The sequence below is a fragment of the Pristis pectinata genome, chromosome 2 (assembly GCF_009764475.1).
Source record: "Pristis pectinata isolate sPriPec2 chromosome 2, sPriPec2.1.pri, whole genome shotgun sequence".
In the NCBI taxonomy this organism is placed as follows: domain Eukaryota; kingdom Metazoa; phylum Chordata; class Chondrichthyes; order Rhinopristiformes; family Pristidae; genus Pristis; species Pristis pectinata.
The window spans coordinates 754,904-771,552 of NC_067406.1; the positions used below are offsets into that span (position 1 = coordinate 754,904).

A 16,649-nucleotide genomic window follows, 5' to 3' on the forward strand; every position below is an offset into this window, starting at 1 on the left:
GTTCAGTTTGCCGTGCGTTAAAAGCTCCTTGGTCTGACCATCTGCCCAAGTGATCAATATCGTTCCATATCCCGAGACTACACTCCTCAGCGACACCACCCATCTCATGTCATTTGCAAACTTACTGATCATACAGCCAACATTCACAGCCAATGCACCTGGCGTACCTCCCCTCTGACCCCGCGCACTCCCTCACCGTGTCCTCAGTGCTCCAACACCAGCCCTCACCCACAGAGCCCAGCACTGATGTCAAACTCTGGCCCAGGAATAGGCCCCGTTCATCAGTCCCTCCTGCCGCTGTCCATCCACAGACACTCCTCCTCCGCATTTTGTTACCTTCCTTTCCCAAGTCCTGCTCTTCTCCTCGATGGTGAGCTCTGCTTCAGCCGTCTCTATCTCCCCACTGTGTAACACCCACACAGTCCACACTGACGCCTGGCTCCCTACACCCCCACACTGACACCCGGTTCCCTACACACTGACATCCGGCTCCCTACACCCCCACACTGACACCTGGCTGTGTACACCCCCACACTGACACCCGGCTCCCTACACACTGACATCCGGCTCCCTACACCCCCACACTGACACCTGGCTGTGTACACCCCCACACTGACACCCGGATCCCTACACCCCCACACTGACACCCGGCTCCCTACACCCCCACACTGACACCCGGATCCCTACACCCCCACACTGACACCCGGCTCCGTACACCCCCACACTGACACCCGGCTCCCTACACCCCCACACTGACACCCGGATCCCTACACCCCCACACTGATACCTGGCTCCCTACACCCCCACACTGATACCTGGCCGTGTACACCCCACACTGACACCCGGCTCCCTACACCCCCACACTGATACCTGGCCATGTACACCCCACACTGACACCCGGCTCCCTACACCCCCACACAATGACACTTCGTCAGATGCCGAAGGTCTGAAGTAAAGGCTGAGAAGGTTGGAAGTGGTCTGACGACCAGGCAGCACCCGCAGGGACGGAAGCAGGGACTGGGGCTGATGCACTGGTCATTGAGCACAGACCCACCGCCCACTGCAGGTGCTGCCCAGCTGTTTGCATGCAGGGCTGAAGTCACAAAGCAGTGGCAAGCTCAGCAGTCCTGCAGGGTTGAATGGAGGAGTTCTGCAGTTGTGCAGTGTGGGTCTCTCAGCAGGGCAGTCGTGCAGCGTGGGTCTCTCTGCCTAGTCAAGAGGACGCATTGCTGTGTCTGGGCTCTGTGCACCCCCACACCAGTCCTACAAAGCCCAACAACAGCACATCTCAACCCATGGAGCTCAACACCAACGTAGCACAGACACATCACACCTCCCATAAGACACAGAAGCAGAATTAGGCCATTCGGCCCATCGAATCTGCTCCACCATTCGATCATGGCCGATTTATTTTTCCCTCTCAACCCCATTCTCCTGCCTTCTCCCCGTAACCTTCCAGTAACCTCCCCAGAACCTTCTGAGCCAGCTGCGTACAGCTTTAAAATCCCAGTCTGAGATTCAACTGAATAACCTTCAACTTCCGTATAAAATTTGATCACATTACGATCACGCTTCCCTGAAGACCCTTTAACTACGTTACCAACCGTGCCTTGCTCACAGTTGGACAGGAACGGTTCGGAAGGTGCTGGTAAATGGGACTAGCTTGGATGGGGCATCTTGGTCAGCATGGACCAGTTGGGCCGAAGGGCCTGTTCCTGTGCTCTCTGACTCTGTGCAACACTGCACCTAAAATCAGCAAGTCCTGCTGGAAACATTCAACAGGTCGGGCAGCGTCTGTGGAGGGAGCAGCTGTGGTCACTTTTCCAGCAGTTTGGGGTTTTATTCTGGACTTGCAGACCTGAGACGTTCTCCAGTCAGCCTCACCTTCTGTGGCTGGTCCCTGTGTGAAGCCGTTACGTGGGGCTGGACATACCCTGCATTACCACGGCGGCTGGTGGTCTCCCACACTTACCCACCACTTCTGCCCCTCGCAGTCCTCGGCTGCACACCAACGGATTTCACTTGGCTGCCTTCCCCATGAAACCACCGTCCCCTCAGTACCAGGGTCAGCCCCCCTCCCTGTCCATCTCGTCTGAAAGCTACACACACGGGTATTCCCGACCCAACCTCGGACACTGCACTGTATCCTGAGGGCAGTGATTCCTCCGCAACTCCTGCGTCACTTGAACATTGCCATCCACAGCAGTCCCCATACAACCCAGGAGTACCACACCTGCTCTGTCACCCCCTCCCTTCCCACCATCCAGCTCCTCCATGTCAAGCAGTGATTCACCTCCACTGCTTCCCACCCAGCAGTCTGCTCACACAATCCTCAACACAGCACACGGTGGGTGATCGCTCTGCAGAGCACCCCCCTTCAGTCTGCAAGGGTGACCCCCAGTTCCTGCCACCATCCCCCACCCCACTCTCACCCCCAGTTCCTGCCACCATTCCCCACCCCACTCTCACCCCCAGTTCCTGCCACCATTCCCCACCCCACTGACCTCTCTGTTCGAACAAAGTCCAACTTCAGCTCCACGAGCAGTGTCTCCTGCTCCCTCAGGGCTCAGCACTGAGTTCCTCGACCTCAGCTGCTGCAGCCTCCAGTCCACCTCGCACAGCTCCCCTCTCTTGTTAGCACCTTCTCCACACCCTCCGGTAACTCAGCAGCCTGTTACACTCTCCGACTGCCACCATGTCTTGTTACTCCCTCAGTACACACCATTCCCAAAGTTGCCCTGCTCCACAGCTTGGAATCCGTGTGGAACTGTGCTGAGCTGACATGCTAATCCCTCTCCACAGCTGCTGCCTGACCAGCTGAGGTCCCCAGCACTCTGTGATCACACCAGGGGCTGTTGTCCTGCCCACACACGTGGGGTCCCCAGCACACTCTGTGATCACACCAGGGGCTGTTGTCCTGCCCACACACGTGGGGTCCCCAGCACACTCTGTGATCACACCAGGGGCCGTTGTCCTGCCCACACACGTGGGGTCCCCAGCACACTCTGTGATCACACCAAGGGCCGGTGTCCTGCCCAAACACGTGGGGTCCCCAGCACACTCTGTGATCACACCAGGGGCTGTTGTCCTGCCCACACACGTGGGGTCCCCAGCACACTCTGTGATCACACCAGGGGCTGGTGTCCTGCCCACACACGTGGGGTCCCCAGCACTCTCTGTGATCACACCAGGGGCTGTTGTCCTGCCCACATATGTGGGGTCCCCAGCGCTCTCTGTGATCACACCAGGGGCTGGTGTCCTGCCCACACACGTGGGGTCCCCAGCACTCTCTGTGATCACACCAGGGGCTGTTGTCCTGCCCACACATGTGACCAGCGACCATTTGAACCTTCAGTACTTGTGCTACTAACTGTTCCCCAGATGAATGCCGTCACCACCCGAGAGCTCCAGATGCGCAGCACAAGATCACACTGCAGGGCACGGACACGCCACACGCTGCCCATTCACTTGCACGCACAAATCCCCAAAACAGCCACAGCACCAAGACACTCCGAGCACACACTCCTGCGCACAGCACAAGGGCACACGCACTGCATGGTCACACACACAGACACAAGGACACACAGCCACCCACCACACAAACGACAGAGGTTACACAGAGCCACAGCCAGCATCGACCCAAACAACCCCACAACATGCACACAACCTTATCCAGGAAGAATACACTTCAGGGACACGTCATCAATAACCTCATGGATGATTAAACCCGGGAAAAAGGGAGAGAAGCATGTAACTGAAGGAGGGATCAGAGAATAAATAAATAACGATGGGCAGGGAGTGAGGCATGCAGAGATTGGGAAGAGGCTCCATCGGTACCTTTCTTGCAGCTGGAGTCTGCCTCATCATTATGCAAAAGACAGAGAGATGGTGTCAGTTAAAGATGAAGCAGATTGAAGGGCCTGCAGCTGGCTGCAGCCACACAGCCAGGGTGCGGTGAGGTGGGATGGGGAAGGGGTGGACACTGCGGACCGCGGCCTCCACACCAGCTCCGAGCTCTCTCTGCACTCACACTCTGCTGCTCTCTGCCTGCTGCCAACACCCCTTCGCTGCCGATGACATCATAGCTCTCTCGCTGCCTCCAACCGCACAGCAGGCTGGGAGAGCCCCCACCCTCCCTGACAGCAACACTGAGGTGCTGCTCTGTAACCTAGCAACACTGCATGGCAGCCGAGAGGCAAGCTGTCTGCTCGCCTGGCCTGCCCCACCCCCTCCTCGCAACAATGGCCCAGATCCGGAGGGATTACATTTCACTGCAGTCTGCCACAGCATCAGCACCCGACCCCAGTGACGGCAGAGGGCAGTCTCCCCACAGCAACCTCCCACCACCAACACCTGCACCCCTTCCACAGTCAGGACCAGAGACCTGCACCCACCTCATCCACAGTCCTGCAGCCCACTCCTAACGCTTCCAGATCAGGTCAGACACAGAGTGAGGCTCCCTCCGCACCGTCCCATCACACACTCCCGGGGTCAGACACAGGGTGAAGGTCCCTCCGCACCGTCCCATCACACACTCCCGGGGTCAGACACAGAGTGAAGCTCCCTCCGCACCGTCCCATCACACACTCCCAGGGTCAGACACAGGGTGAAGGTCCCTCCACACCGTCCCATCACACACTCCCGGGGTCAGACACAGGGTGAAGGTCCCTCCACACCGTCCCATCACACACTCCCGGGGTCAGACACAGAGTGAAGCTCCCTCCACACCGTCCCATCACACACTCCCAGGGTCAGACACAGGGTGAAGGTCCCTCCACACCGTCCCATCACACACTCCCGGGGTCAGACACAGGGTGAAGGTCCCTCCACACCGTCCCATCACACACTCCCGGGGTCAGACACAGGGTGAAGGTCCCTCCACACCGTCCCATCACACACTCCCGGGGTCAGACACAGAGTGAAGCTCCCTCCGCACCGTCCCGTCACACACTCCCGGGGTCAGACACAGAGTGAAGCTCCCTCTACACTGTCCCATCACACACAGAGTGAGGCTCCCTCCGCACCATCCCATCACACACTCTCGGGGTCAGACACAGGGTGAAGGTCCCTCCACACCGTCCCGTCACACACTCCCGGGGTCAGACACAGGGTGAGGCTCCCTCCGCACCGTCCCATCACACACAGAGTGAGGCTCCCTCCGCACCGTCCCATCACACACTCCCGGGGTCAGACACAGGGTGAAGGTCCCTCCACACCGTCCCGTCACACACTCCCGGGGTCAGACACAGAGTGAAGCTCCCTCCGCACCGTCCCATCACACACAGAGTGAGGCTCCCTCCGCACCATCCCATCACACACTCCCGGGATCAGACACAGGGTGAAGCTCCCTCTACACTGTCCCATCACACACTCCCGGGATCAGACACAGGGTGAAGCTCCCTCTGCACCGTCCCATCATACACTCCCGGGATCAGACACAGGGTGAAGCTCCCTGGATGGATAACTCTGCAGACTAAGGCGCATCTCATCTGTATCCTCAGTGTCTGACCCCTTGTTTTGAGATTGAAGCCCCTGGATTCCCCCATGTAACAGAAACACCAGCTCTGGGTCTGCCCTCAGGAGTAGGAGGGCATGAATGAACTGAGGTCCTGAGGGACCTCGACGGGTGCGTGCCAAGTGTGTAGAACCAGGGTCATGCCTCACAGATGTTGAAAAGGATCACCAATTTAAGATCACAATGGGACAAAATGCTTTTCTCTCTGTCTTTGGAACTCTCTTCCTCAGAGTGGAGCAGAATGTGTGCAGGGAGATAGATACTTCGCAAACAAGGTTTCCTTAGGTGCTTGGGTTGAGGTTACAGCCATGGTCATTCCATGGTGGGATAGGCTGGAGGGGCTAAGTGGCCTCCATCCCGGGCTGTCAGTCTATGTGCCAAGCCCACAGCGGTGTTGTGCCACTCACTGAGATCACCCAGTTCTCCTGGAGTCAGGGCAGCAGAGGGAAGTCTGTCTCACCCCTTGACAACCCTTCTCTGCACCCCTCTGTCCAGGGGTGGGGGAGCGGATGGGAGCTCAGTGGTCTGGACACCGTCTCACCGGGGCTCCACAACTGGAGCAGGGCAAACGGAACTCGTCCTGTGACCACGGCCAGCAGACCAGCTGCTGCTTGGTAACTGCCTCAAGCTGCACTAGGGCTGGTAGCAGGAGCAGCGCTGGGTTATCATGAATGTCCTTGCACTTTGTGAGGAGCATGGGGCCGAGGTCAGGCAGCTCCTGCAGACTCCCCTCTCCATTTGTTCACCCAGTGCACATGGGATCCACGGAGAATGGGAGATTGGATTCAAAGGTAGTGGTGGAGGGGTGTTATTCGGGCCAGAGGTCTGTGACCCGTGGTGTTCCGCAGAGACCAGTGCTGGGACCTCTGTTGTTTGCCACATAGAATATATGTATCAAAACAAAACTGATTTGAACGAAATGTAGCTGGGCTGGTTAGTATGTCTGCAGATGACACAAACATTGGTGGAGTTGCAGACAGCGAAGAAGGTCGTCTAAGGATACAGCAGGATATAGATCGGTTACAGTTGTGGGCAGAGAGGTGGCAGATGGAGTTTAATCCAGGCTAGTGTGAGGTGTTGCATTGTGGGAGGTCAAATGTAAGGGGAAAGAACACAGTAAATGCAGTACCCTGAGGAGCACTGATGTACAGAGGGATCTTGGGGTGCAAGTCCATAGCTCCCTGAACGTGGCAACACAAGCAGATCGGGTGGTGAAGAAGTTGTACAGCACGTTAGCCTTCATTGGTCACGGCTTTGAGTATAAAAGTCAGGAAGTCACAGCTGTATAAAATACTTGGAGCATTGTGTGCAGTTCTGGTCACCCTGTTACAGGAAGGGTGTGGGGGCTTTGGAGCGGGTGCAGAAGAGGTTCACCAGGATGCTGCCGGGATTAGAGGGCACGTGCTGTAAAGAGAGGTTGGACGAACTTGGGTTGTTCTCTCTGGAGCGGCGGAGGCTGAGGGGAGACCTGATGGAGGTTTACAAGATTATGAGCGGCACAGAGAGAGTAGACAGTAAGAGTCTTTTTAACAGGGAGAAAATGTCAAGTACTAGAGGGCATAGATTTATAGGAGATTTACGAGGCAAGTCTCATTTTACACAGAGAGTGGTGAGTGCCTGAAACGGGCTGCCTGGGAAGGCAGTGGAAGCCAAGTTTAAGAAGCATGTGGACAGACACAGGAACAGGCAGAGAATGCAGGGATGTAGACCATGTGCGGTTTAAATTGGCCTCATGTTCATCTTCATTCTAATGCCAGAGCACAAGGCGCTGAGCCGAGGGCCTCCCTGACCACAGGGCTGGTCTCACCCCTTCACAACTGCACCACTGTTTCTGAACGTTGAACACCCTGCAATAACTTCCTGCCGGCTCTGGTCACACTGCAGCCACAGGCAGTGTACATTTGCTATTGGTGCTTGAAGTTGGCCCTTTGAACCAGTGTCCACTCTCTAACCCTATTTCTAACTTCCACTTCATGGTTTTTCTCTTCCCACTGACTCCTTTCCAGTCCCCTTCCTAGAACATAGAACAATTACAGCACAATTCAGGCCCTTCGGCCCACAAAGCTGTGCCGAACGTGTCCCTACCCTAGAAATTACTAGGCTTACCCATAGCCCTCTATTTTACTCAGTTCCATGTACCTACCCAACAGTCTCATAAAAGACCCTATCGTATCTGCCTCCACCACCGCTGCCGGCAGCCCATTCCACGCACTCACCACTCTCTGAGTAAAAAACTTACCCCTGACATCTCCTCTATACCTACTCCCCACCACCTTAAACCTATGTCCTGTTGTGGCCACCATTTCAGCCCTGGGGAAAAGCCTCTGACTATCTACCCTATCAATACTTCTCATCATCTTATACACCTCCATCAGGTCCCCCCCTCATCCTCCGTCTCTCCAAGGAGAAAAGGCCGAGTTCCCTCAACCTGCTTTCATAAGGCATGCTCCACCTTCCAGGCAGCATCCTTGTAAATCTCCTCTGCACCCTCTATGGCTTCCACATGTTTCCTGTAGTGCGGCGACCAGAACTGAGCACAGTACTCCAAGTGGGGTCTGACCAGGGACCTACATAGCTTCAACAATACCTCACGGCTCCTAAATTCAATTCCTGCCAAAGTTGTTTAAGCCCTCCACACAAGAACTACCAATTTCCATGATGAGTATATTGGCCCCAGGTGAGGTAGAACCCCTGCTTCATTGCTTCAACGTTGCTTCATTGTCAGAAACCTACAGTCCTCCCGCTCCATCCCTGCGGCGGACATGCCTTCTACCTTCCTATCCCTGGGCCCGTCAGCACGAGGCATTGGCAGTCCTCACACTTCCACCATCCAGCTTCCTATCTCCCCAAGTGTTCAAACAACCTCATCCCCTGCTTGCCCCAGGCGTTGGGGCTGGTGTGGACCATAACGGAGAGAGAGAGAGAGCTCGTCCCTCTCACTCCACAGCCATTGCTGACACCCCTGACCCTGTCACCAGGGAGGCACCACACACAGAATATAGAACACAGAACACTACAGCACAGTACAGGCCCTTCGACCCACAATGTTATGCTGACATTTTATCCTGCTCTAAGATCTATCTAACCCTTCCCTCCCAAATGTTAACCCTTCCCTCCCATTTCTCTATCATTCATGTGTCTATCTAAGAATCTCTTAAATGTCCTTAATGTATCTGCCCCCACAACCTCTGCCGGCAGTGCGTTCCACGCACCCACCACTCTCTGTGTAAAAAAACTTACCCCTGACATCCCCCCTTATACCTTCCTCCAATCACCTTAAAGTTATGTCCCCTTGTATTAGCCATTGTCACACCGGGAAAAAGTCTCTAACTGTCCACTCGATCTGTGCCTCTTATCATCTTGTACACCTCTATCAAGGCACCTCTCATCCTCCTCCTCTCCACAGAGAAAAGCCTAAGCTCACTCAAACTATCCTCATTAGACATGCTCTCCAATCCAGGCAGCATCCTGGTAAATCTCCTCTGCACCCTCTCTAAAGCTTCGACATCCTTTCTATAATGAGGCGACCAGAAATGAACACAATACTCCAAGTGTGGTCTGACCAGAGTTCTATAGAGCTGCAACATCACCTCGCGGATCTTGAACTCAATACCCCGACTAATGAAGGCCAACACACCATACGCCTTCTTAACAACCCTATGGACCTGCGCGGCAACCTTGAGGGATCTATGGACGTGGATCCACACTGCTAAGAGTCCTGCCATTAACCTTATATTCTGCCTTCAAATTCGATCTCCCGAAGTGTATCACTTCACACTTATCCAGGTTGAACTCCATCTGCCACTTCAGCAGAACACCACTGGTCACTGACCTCCAGGCAGAATACACTCCATCTAGCACACCCTCTGTCTTCTGTGGGCAAACCAATTCTGAATCCACACAGCCAAGTTTCCCTGGATCAGCGCAGTCATTTATGTGTGGAGCCTGAAGAAATGGGGGAGATCTTAAATGAATTTTTGCATCTGTATTTATTCAGGAGACAGACAGAGTCTATGGAAATGAGGAAAGAGTAGTAAGGTCATGGACTGTATCGAATTACGGAAGAGGATGTGCTGGCTGTCTTGAGGCGAACAAAGATGGATAAATCCCCAGGGCCTGATGAGGTGTCCTTCAGACCTTGTGGGAGAAATTGCAGGGGCTCTGGCAGAGATATTTAGAACGTCCTTAGGTGCCGGAGGACTGCAGGATAGCTGATGTTGTTCCGTTGTTCAAGAAAGTCTCCAAGAATAAGCCGGGAAATTATAGGCCAGTGGTCCTGATGTCAGTCATGGGTAAATTATTGGAAGGTATTCTGAGTAACAGGATATACAAGTATTTGGATAGACAGGGCCTGATTAGGGACAGTCAACATGGCTTTGTGTGTGGCAGGTCATGTCTAACCAAACTTAAGAGTTTTTTGAGGAGGTTACCAGGAAGGTTGATGAAGGGAAAGCGGTGGATATTGTCTCCATGGACTTTAGCAGGGGCTTTGACAAAGTCCCACATGGGAGGCTGGTCCAGAAGGTTAAGTCGCTTGGCATTCTGGATGAAGTAGTCAATTGGATTCAACACTGGCTTAGCGGGAGAAGACAGAAAGTGGTAGTAGATGGTTGTCTCTCTGATTGGAGGCCTGTGACTAGTGGTGTGCCGCAGGGATCGGTGCTGGGTCCGTTGTTTATCATAGGTTAATCAAGACGTTGGGATGCATGGGGTCAGTGGAGAATTGGCTGTGTGGATCCAGAACTGGCTTGCCCACAGAAGACAGAGGGTGGTGGTTGAAGGGACTTATTTGGGCTGGAGGCCTGTGACTAGTGGTGTTCTGCAGGGATCTGTGCTGGGACCTCTGCTGTTTGTGATGTACATAAATGACCTGGATGAGTATGTTGATGGGTGGGTTGCTAAGTTTGCATGAGTTTGTAAGATTGGTGGAGTTGTGAATAGTGTAGAAGACTGGCGACAGATAGAGTGTGATATAGATCAGCTGCAGATGTGGGCAGTACACTGAAGGGCAAGACCCTTAACAGTGTTGAAGAGCAGAGAGACCTTGGGCTGCAAGTCCATGGCTCACTGAAAGTAGCTACACAGGTAGACAGGGTGGTTAAGAAGGCTTATGGAATGTTTGCATTTATTAATCAGGGTATTGAGTATAGGGGTCAAGAAGTCATGATGCATCTCTATAGAACTGTGGTTAGGCTGCATTTAGAGTATTGTGTGCAGTTCTGGTCACCTCACTATAGGAAGGATGTCGAGGCTTTAGAGAGGGTGCAGAGGAGGTTTACTAGGTTGCTGCCTGGATTAGAGGGCATGTGCTATCAGGAGAGGCTGGACAAACTTGGGCTCTTATCTCTGGAGCGGCAGAAGCTGAGGGGTGATCTGTTGGCGGTATATAAAATTATGAGAAGCATAGATAGGGTGGACAAGCAATATCTTTTTCCCATTATTGAGCGATCCAATGCCAGAGGGCATGCACTTAAGGTGAGGGGGGGTAGGTTCAGAACAGACGTTAGGGTTAAGTTTTTTTACTGAGAGAGTAGTGGATGCCTGGAATGTGTTGCCTGATAGGGTGTGGAGGCAAATTCACTCGGGGCTTTTAAGAGGGGCTTGGATGGGCACATGAATGAGAGGATAATGGAGGGACACGGGCATAGGGATTAGCTATGTCGGCATGACATTGTGGGCTGGAGGACCTGTTGTGTGCTGTACTGTTCTATGTTCTCTATATTAATGATTTAGATGATAACGTGGTGAACTGGATCAGCAAATGTGCAGATGACACCAAGATTGAGGGCGTAGTGGACAGGAAGGAAGGCTACCAAAGCTTGCAAAGTGATCTGGACCAGCTCGGAAAATGGGCTAAAATATGGCAGATGGAATATAATGCAGACAAGTGTGAGGTGAGGCACTGTGGGAGGACAACCCAGGGTAAGACTTGCACAGTGAATGGTAGGGCTCTGAGGTGTGCATTAGAACAAAGGGACCTGGGAATACAGATCCATAGTTCCTTGAAAATGACGTCACAGGTAGATAGAGTCGTAATAAGAGCTTTTGGCACATTGGCCTTCATAAATCAGGGCATTGAGTACAGGAGTTGGGATGTTATGTTTAAGTTGTAAAAGATGTTGGTGAGGCCGAATTTAGAGTATTGTGTGCAGTTCTGGTCACCCACCTACAGGAAAGATATCAATAAGCTTGAAAGAATGCAGAGAAAATTTACACGGATGTTGCCGGGACTTGAGGACCTGAGTTATAGGGAAAGGTTGAATAGGTTAGGACTTTATTCCCTGGAGTACAGGAGAATGAGGGGAGATCTTATAGAGGTATACAAAATTATGAGGGGTATAGATAGGGTGAATGCATGCCGGCTTTTTCTCCTCAGGTTGGTTAAGACTAGAACTAGAGGTCATGGGTTTAGAGTAAAGGGTGAAATATTTAAGGGGAATCTGAGGAGGAACTTCTTCACTCAGAGGGTGGTGCGAGTGTGGAACGAGCTGCCAGCGGAAGTGGTGGATGTGGGTTCAATTGTAACATTTAAGAGAAGTTTGGATAGGTACATGGATGGGAGGGGTGTGGAGGGATATGGTCTGGGTAGGTGCAGGGAGATGGGACTAGGCAGAAGATCAGGTTGGCATGGACTAGATGGGCTGAAGGGCATACTTCCTGTAAAGTGGCCCCTAGGATTGACCACATTATGATAGAATTTAACAGTAAGCCTGAAATGTGCTGTGGTTTTGAACCTTATCTGTGAGGTGCCAGGGCAGGATCGGCTGTGATAGATTGGGAAGGACACTTAAAGGAAGTGGCAAGCACTTGTGCAACAGGACGAGCTGCAACAAAGACACATTAACGTCACGGGAAGCGTGGTCCACCCTGAGGTTAGAGAAGAAACTAAAGACAGCATTACATTCGCTACAAAAAGCAGTGAGACTGAGGAATGTTTTAGGATTCAGCAGAGGGCTAAAAACTGATGCAGAAAGGGAAGATACAACATGAGAACAAATTGTTCAGAACAAAGGCAGACCAGAGCTTCAGGGGAACAGAACAGCCAGGTCCTCTTCTGTGTCGCTGACAGAGAATTTATATCCGCACCAGAGAAACTAAAGAAAAGCTTAGAGAGACACAGGAGACTGCGGATGCTGGAACATGGAGCAAAAAGCCAAGTGCTGGAGGAATTCTGCAGGTCAGGCCAATCAGTGGGGGGAGCAGACAGCTGATGTTTCGGGTCAAGACCTTCATCTGGACTGAGTACTCTGTTTTCATGGGACTCCCAGAAATACTGGAGAACCAAGGTCCAAAGCCAATGGGGAAATAAAGAATAGAGAAGTCAGTGAGCCTCCAGATGCCAGAGTGATGCCAGAATGACATCTCATTCATGTCAAGATGCTGCTGACATGAAATATCCTCTGGCAGGTCAGGGGAAGGCGAATCCCACGACATCCATGGCTTCCTGTGACACTCTGACATGTGACCGCACTTGGAGCATTGTGTGTAGTTCTGTGTGAATGCAGAATGTAGGCTTTCAATGTCAAGGCACGACTGAGGGTGCAGTGATGCACAAGGGAATGTGGATAAGCTGAGCAAGCAGGAGACTGCATACAATGTGGAGAAACGGCAGGTTACCCACTTCAGTGGGAAAGACACAAACTGAGGGCTTGTTAAGGAGAGAGATTGGGTGGTGTCAATGCTTAAAGGCCCCACGGTGTGCTCAAGTCACCAAAGGCCAACATACGGCTACAGCTGGTGATTATGGGAAGTGTAATGCTGGCCTCCACTGTGTGGGGTGTGACTGGAGTGAATGGTTTTTACTGTGGTTACACAGGGCTGCAGTGTGGTGGACAGTTGTGGGCATATACCTGCAGCAGAGGGACTGTGATGAAAGTTCACCACACTGATTCTAGGGGTGATGGGGAAAGATTTAGGATGCTTGGCCTCTATCAGAAGCACCTAGCACAGGAACAGGCCCTTCAGCCCACCACATCCGTGCTGACCATCGTACCCATCTCCCCATTTTCCAGCAGTTAGTCGATAGCCCACTGCACCTCGTTGATTCAAGTCTTGCCCAGATACTCAATGCTGTGAGGGTCTCCTCCTCCACCACCCCCTCACGCAGTGTGTTCTGGATTCCAGCCCCCCTCTGGGGGTAAATATTCTTTCTTACATTCTCTCTCAGCCTCTCACTCCTCACCGCAAACCTCTGCCCTCTGGTTTTACACAAATCTGCAAAAGGGAAAAGTTTCCAACAGACTGGTCAAGGAAACGGAAGCTTTCGCTGGCTTTAGGAGGTCGGGGACGAGTGAATCCCTTGGTGACTATAAAAAGATTAAAAATACTTAGGAGGGAAATCAGAAGGGCAAAGAGACCGTATGAGATGGATCTGGCAGGTGAGGTTAAGGAAAATCCCAAGGGGTCCTATCGCTTTATAAAGAGTAAAAGGGAGGCCAGGGAGAGAGTAGGTCCTCACAGAGATCAGCAGGGCCACCTGTGTCTCAGGCCACAGGAGATGGGTGGGATTTTTAATGACTATTTCTCTTCGGTGTTAGTAAATCATGGTTGCTCAAGAGGTAAGGGAAACAAATGATGTTTTGGAGAACATTCATATTACCAGAGAGGAGGTATTTACAGCCTTACAACTACAGCACAACATCGTGGGCCAAAGGGCCTGTATTGTGCCGTATTGTTCTATGGTTCAGCGCATCAAGGTGGATAAATCCCCAGGGCCTGAGTGCATCCTCGGACTTTGTGGAAGGCTAGAGAAGAAATTGCAGAGGCCCTTGTGGAGATATTTGCTTCATCATTAGCCACTGGTGAAGTTCCTGAAGACTGGAAGAATGCTAATACTATTCTGTTGTTTAAGGAGGGAATTCTGAGAGACAGGATCAACCAGCATTTGGATGGACAGAGTCTGATCAGGAGGAGTCAGCATGGCTTTGTGTGGGGGAAAGTCATGCTTGACGAATCTGTTAGAGTTGTTTGAAGAGGAAACCAAAAAGGTAGACCAGGGGAGGGCAGTAGATGTGATTTGGATGCGAATGCACAAGGCTTGATCAGTAAGTTTGTGGATGACACAACATTAGGAGGTGTAGTTGATAGTGAAGAAGGTTATCGTAGAATACAGGGGGATCTTGATCAGTTAGGGCAGTGGGCCGAGGAGTGGCAAATGGATTTCAATACAGATAAGTGTGAGGTGATGTATTTTGGAAAGTCAAACCAGCGTAGGACTTGTACTGTGAATGGTGGGGCACCAAGGAGTGTAATGGAACAGAGGGAGCTAGCAGTACAAGTTCAGAGTTCGTTGAAAGTGGCGTCACAGGTCGTCAGGGTGTTGATAAAGGCGTTTAGCATGCTGGCCTTCATCAGCCAGGGCACTGAGTACAGGAGCTGGGACATTACATTGTTGTATAAGTCGTTGGTGAGGCCGCACTTGGAGCACTGTGTACGGTTTTGGTCACCCTGTTATGGTTAAGCTGGAAAGAGCGCAGAGAAGATTTACGAGGATATTGCCAGGACTCGAGGGCCTGAGTTATAGGGAGAGGTTGGCCAGGCTGGGTCTTTATTCCTTGGAACGTAGGAGAATGAGGGGCGACCTTACAGAAATGTTTAAAATTATGAGAGGAACAGATAAGGTGGACGGTAACAGTCTTTTCCCCAGGGGAGGGGAGTCTAAAACTAGGGGGCATAGATTTAGAGTGAGAGGGGAAAGATTTAAAAGGGACCCAAGAGGCAACTTTTTCATGCAGAGGGTGGTGAGTATATGGAACGAGCTGCCAGAGGCAGGTACAACAGGATCATTTAAGAAGCACTTGGATAGGTACATGGCTTGGCGGGGCTTGGAGGGATATGGACTGAACGCAGGAAATTGGGACTAGCTGGGTGGGCACCGTGGTCGGCATGGACTGGTTGGGCCAAAGGGCCTGTATCCATGCTGTATTGCTCGATGACTATAACCACTCTACTAGTGCTACTCATAACCTGGTATACACTATCCAATCCCCCTCAGCCTCCTGCTCTCCATGGAAAGCAGACCCAGTCTCTCCGGTCTCCGCTCAGAACTGAAACACTCCACCCCAGGTCATGTCCTGGGGAACCTCCCCCCGCACCCTCTCTGAGGTGTGGCGACCAGAACTATACACAGTGCTCCAGCTGTGGCCTGACCCACTGAAGTTGCACCATAACCGCTCTAGCCTTGGCTTCTGTGCCCAGTCAATGAAGGCGAGTATCCCGTCTGCCTTCCTCACCATCTTGTCCAGATTAAATTCCATCTGCCATTGCTCGCTCCAATGTACCAGCTGATTAATGTGTTCTCGAACTGAAGACTGTCCTCCTTACTGTTGGCAACATCACCAACTTTCACGTACTCTGCAAGCCTACTAATCAGACTTCCACAACTCCTATCCGTTGTTAATGTATGTAACCAGCAGTAAGGGTGCCAGCACCGATCCCTGCGGTACACCACTGGACATAGGCTTCCAAACCCTACATTATCCCTACTAGCAAGCCAACTTTGGATCCAATTAGCCAACCTGTCCTGGATCCCATGGGCTCTAACCTTCTGGAACAGTCTTCCATGAGGATCTTGTCAAAGGCCATGCAGGTAAGCATGACATCAGCAGGTAAGGCGCAGGCAGTTTAAAAAGCAAACTGCCATATCCAGCGGGCAGCGTCGGAGCGGGCAGTGGAGTGAGAGGGAGCAGAGTGCTTTGGGCTTTGGCTCAATGGGCTTAGGCGTAAAGGGGCAAGGCAGGTGAGTAGCTGGTAAGTAGGTAAAGGTAAGGTTTACCTGTTATCTGTTTATAAATATTTAAGTAGGAAAAAATGGGGGGGGAGAAAAGGAATTAGTTCAGATGGAGGACAGGGTGGTGTGCTGCAGCTGCTTGATGTGGGAGATCGTGGACCTTGTTGTGGTCCACGATGGCCACATCTGCAGTAAGTGCTTGAGGCTGGAGGAACTTCGGATCAGAATCGATGAGCCGGAGTTGCAGCTTCAAACACTGCGCGGCATCAGGGAGGGGGAAGAGTTTTGTAGATACTGTACATAAGGAGATGTACATAAGCAGCTAATTCTGGAGTCCAGGAAGTAGATAGAAGGGTGACTGTCAGGGGAGGGAAAAGGAAAAAGAAAACAAACAGTCAGATAGAG

At 52.2% G+C, this 16,649-nt stretch overlaps 1 protein-coding gene across 1 annotated transcript in view; it reads right to left on the minus strand.

Annotated features, from left to right (window-relative positions):
• The window catches only part of LOC127579782 (dynactin subunit 1-like), a 73,369-nt gene that overhangs the window by 14,858 nt on the left and 41,862 nt on the right, over positions 1-16,649 (minus strand). Inside the window, exon 6 of the mRNA XM_052032711.1 lies at positions 3,838-3,855. Within this exon, the coding sequence (XP_051888671.1) occupies positions 3,838-3,855 (18 nt within the window). The remainder of the gene's footprint in view (positions 1-3,837; positions 3,856-16,649) is intronic.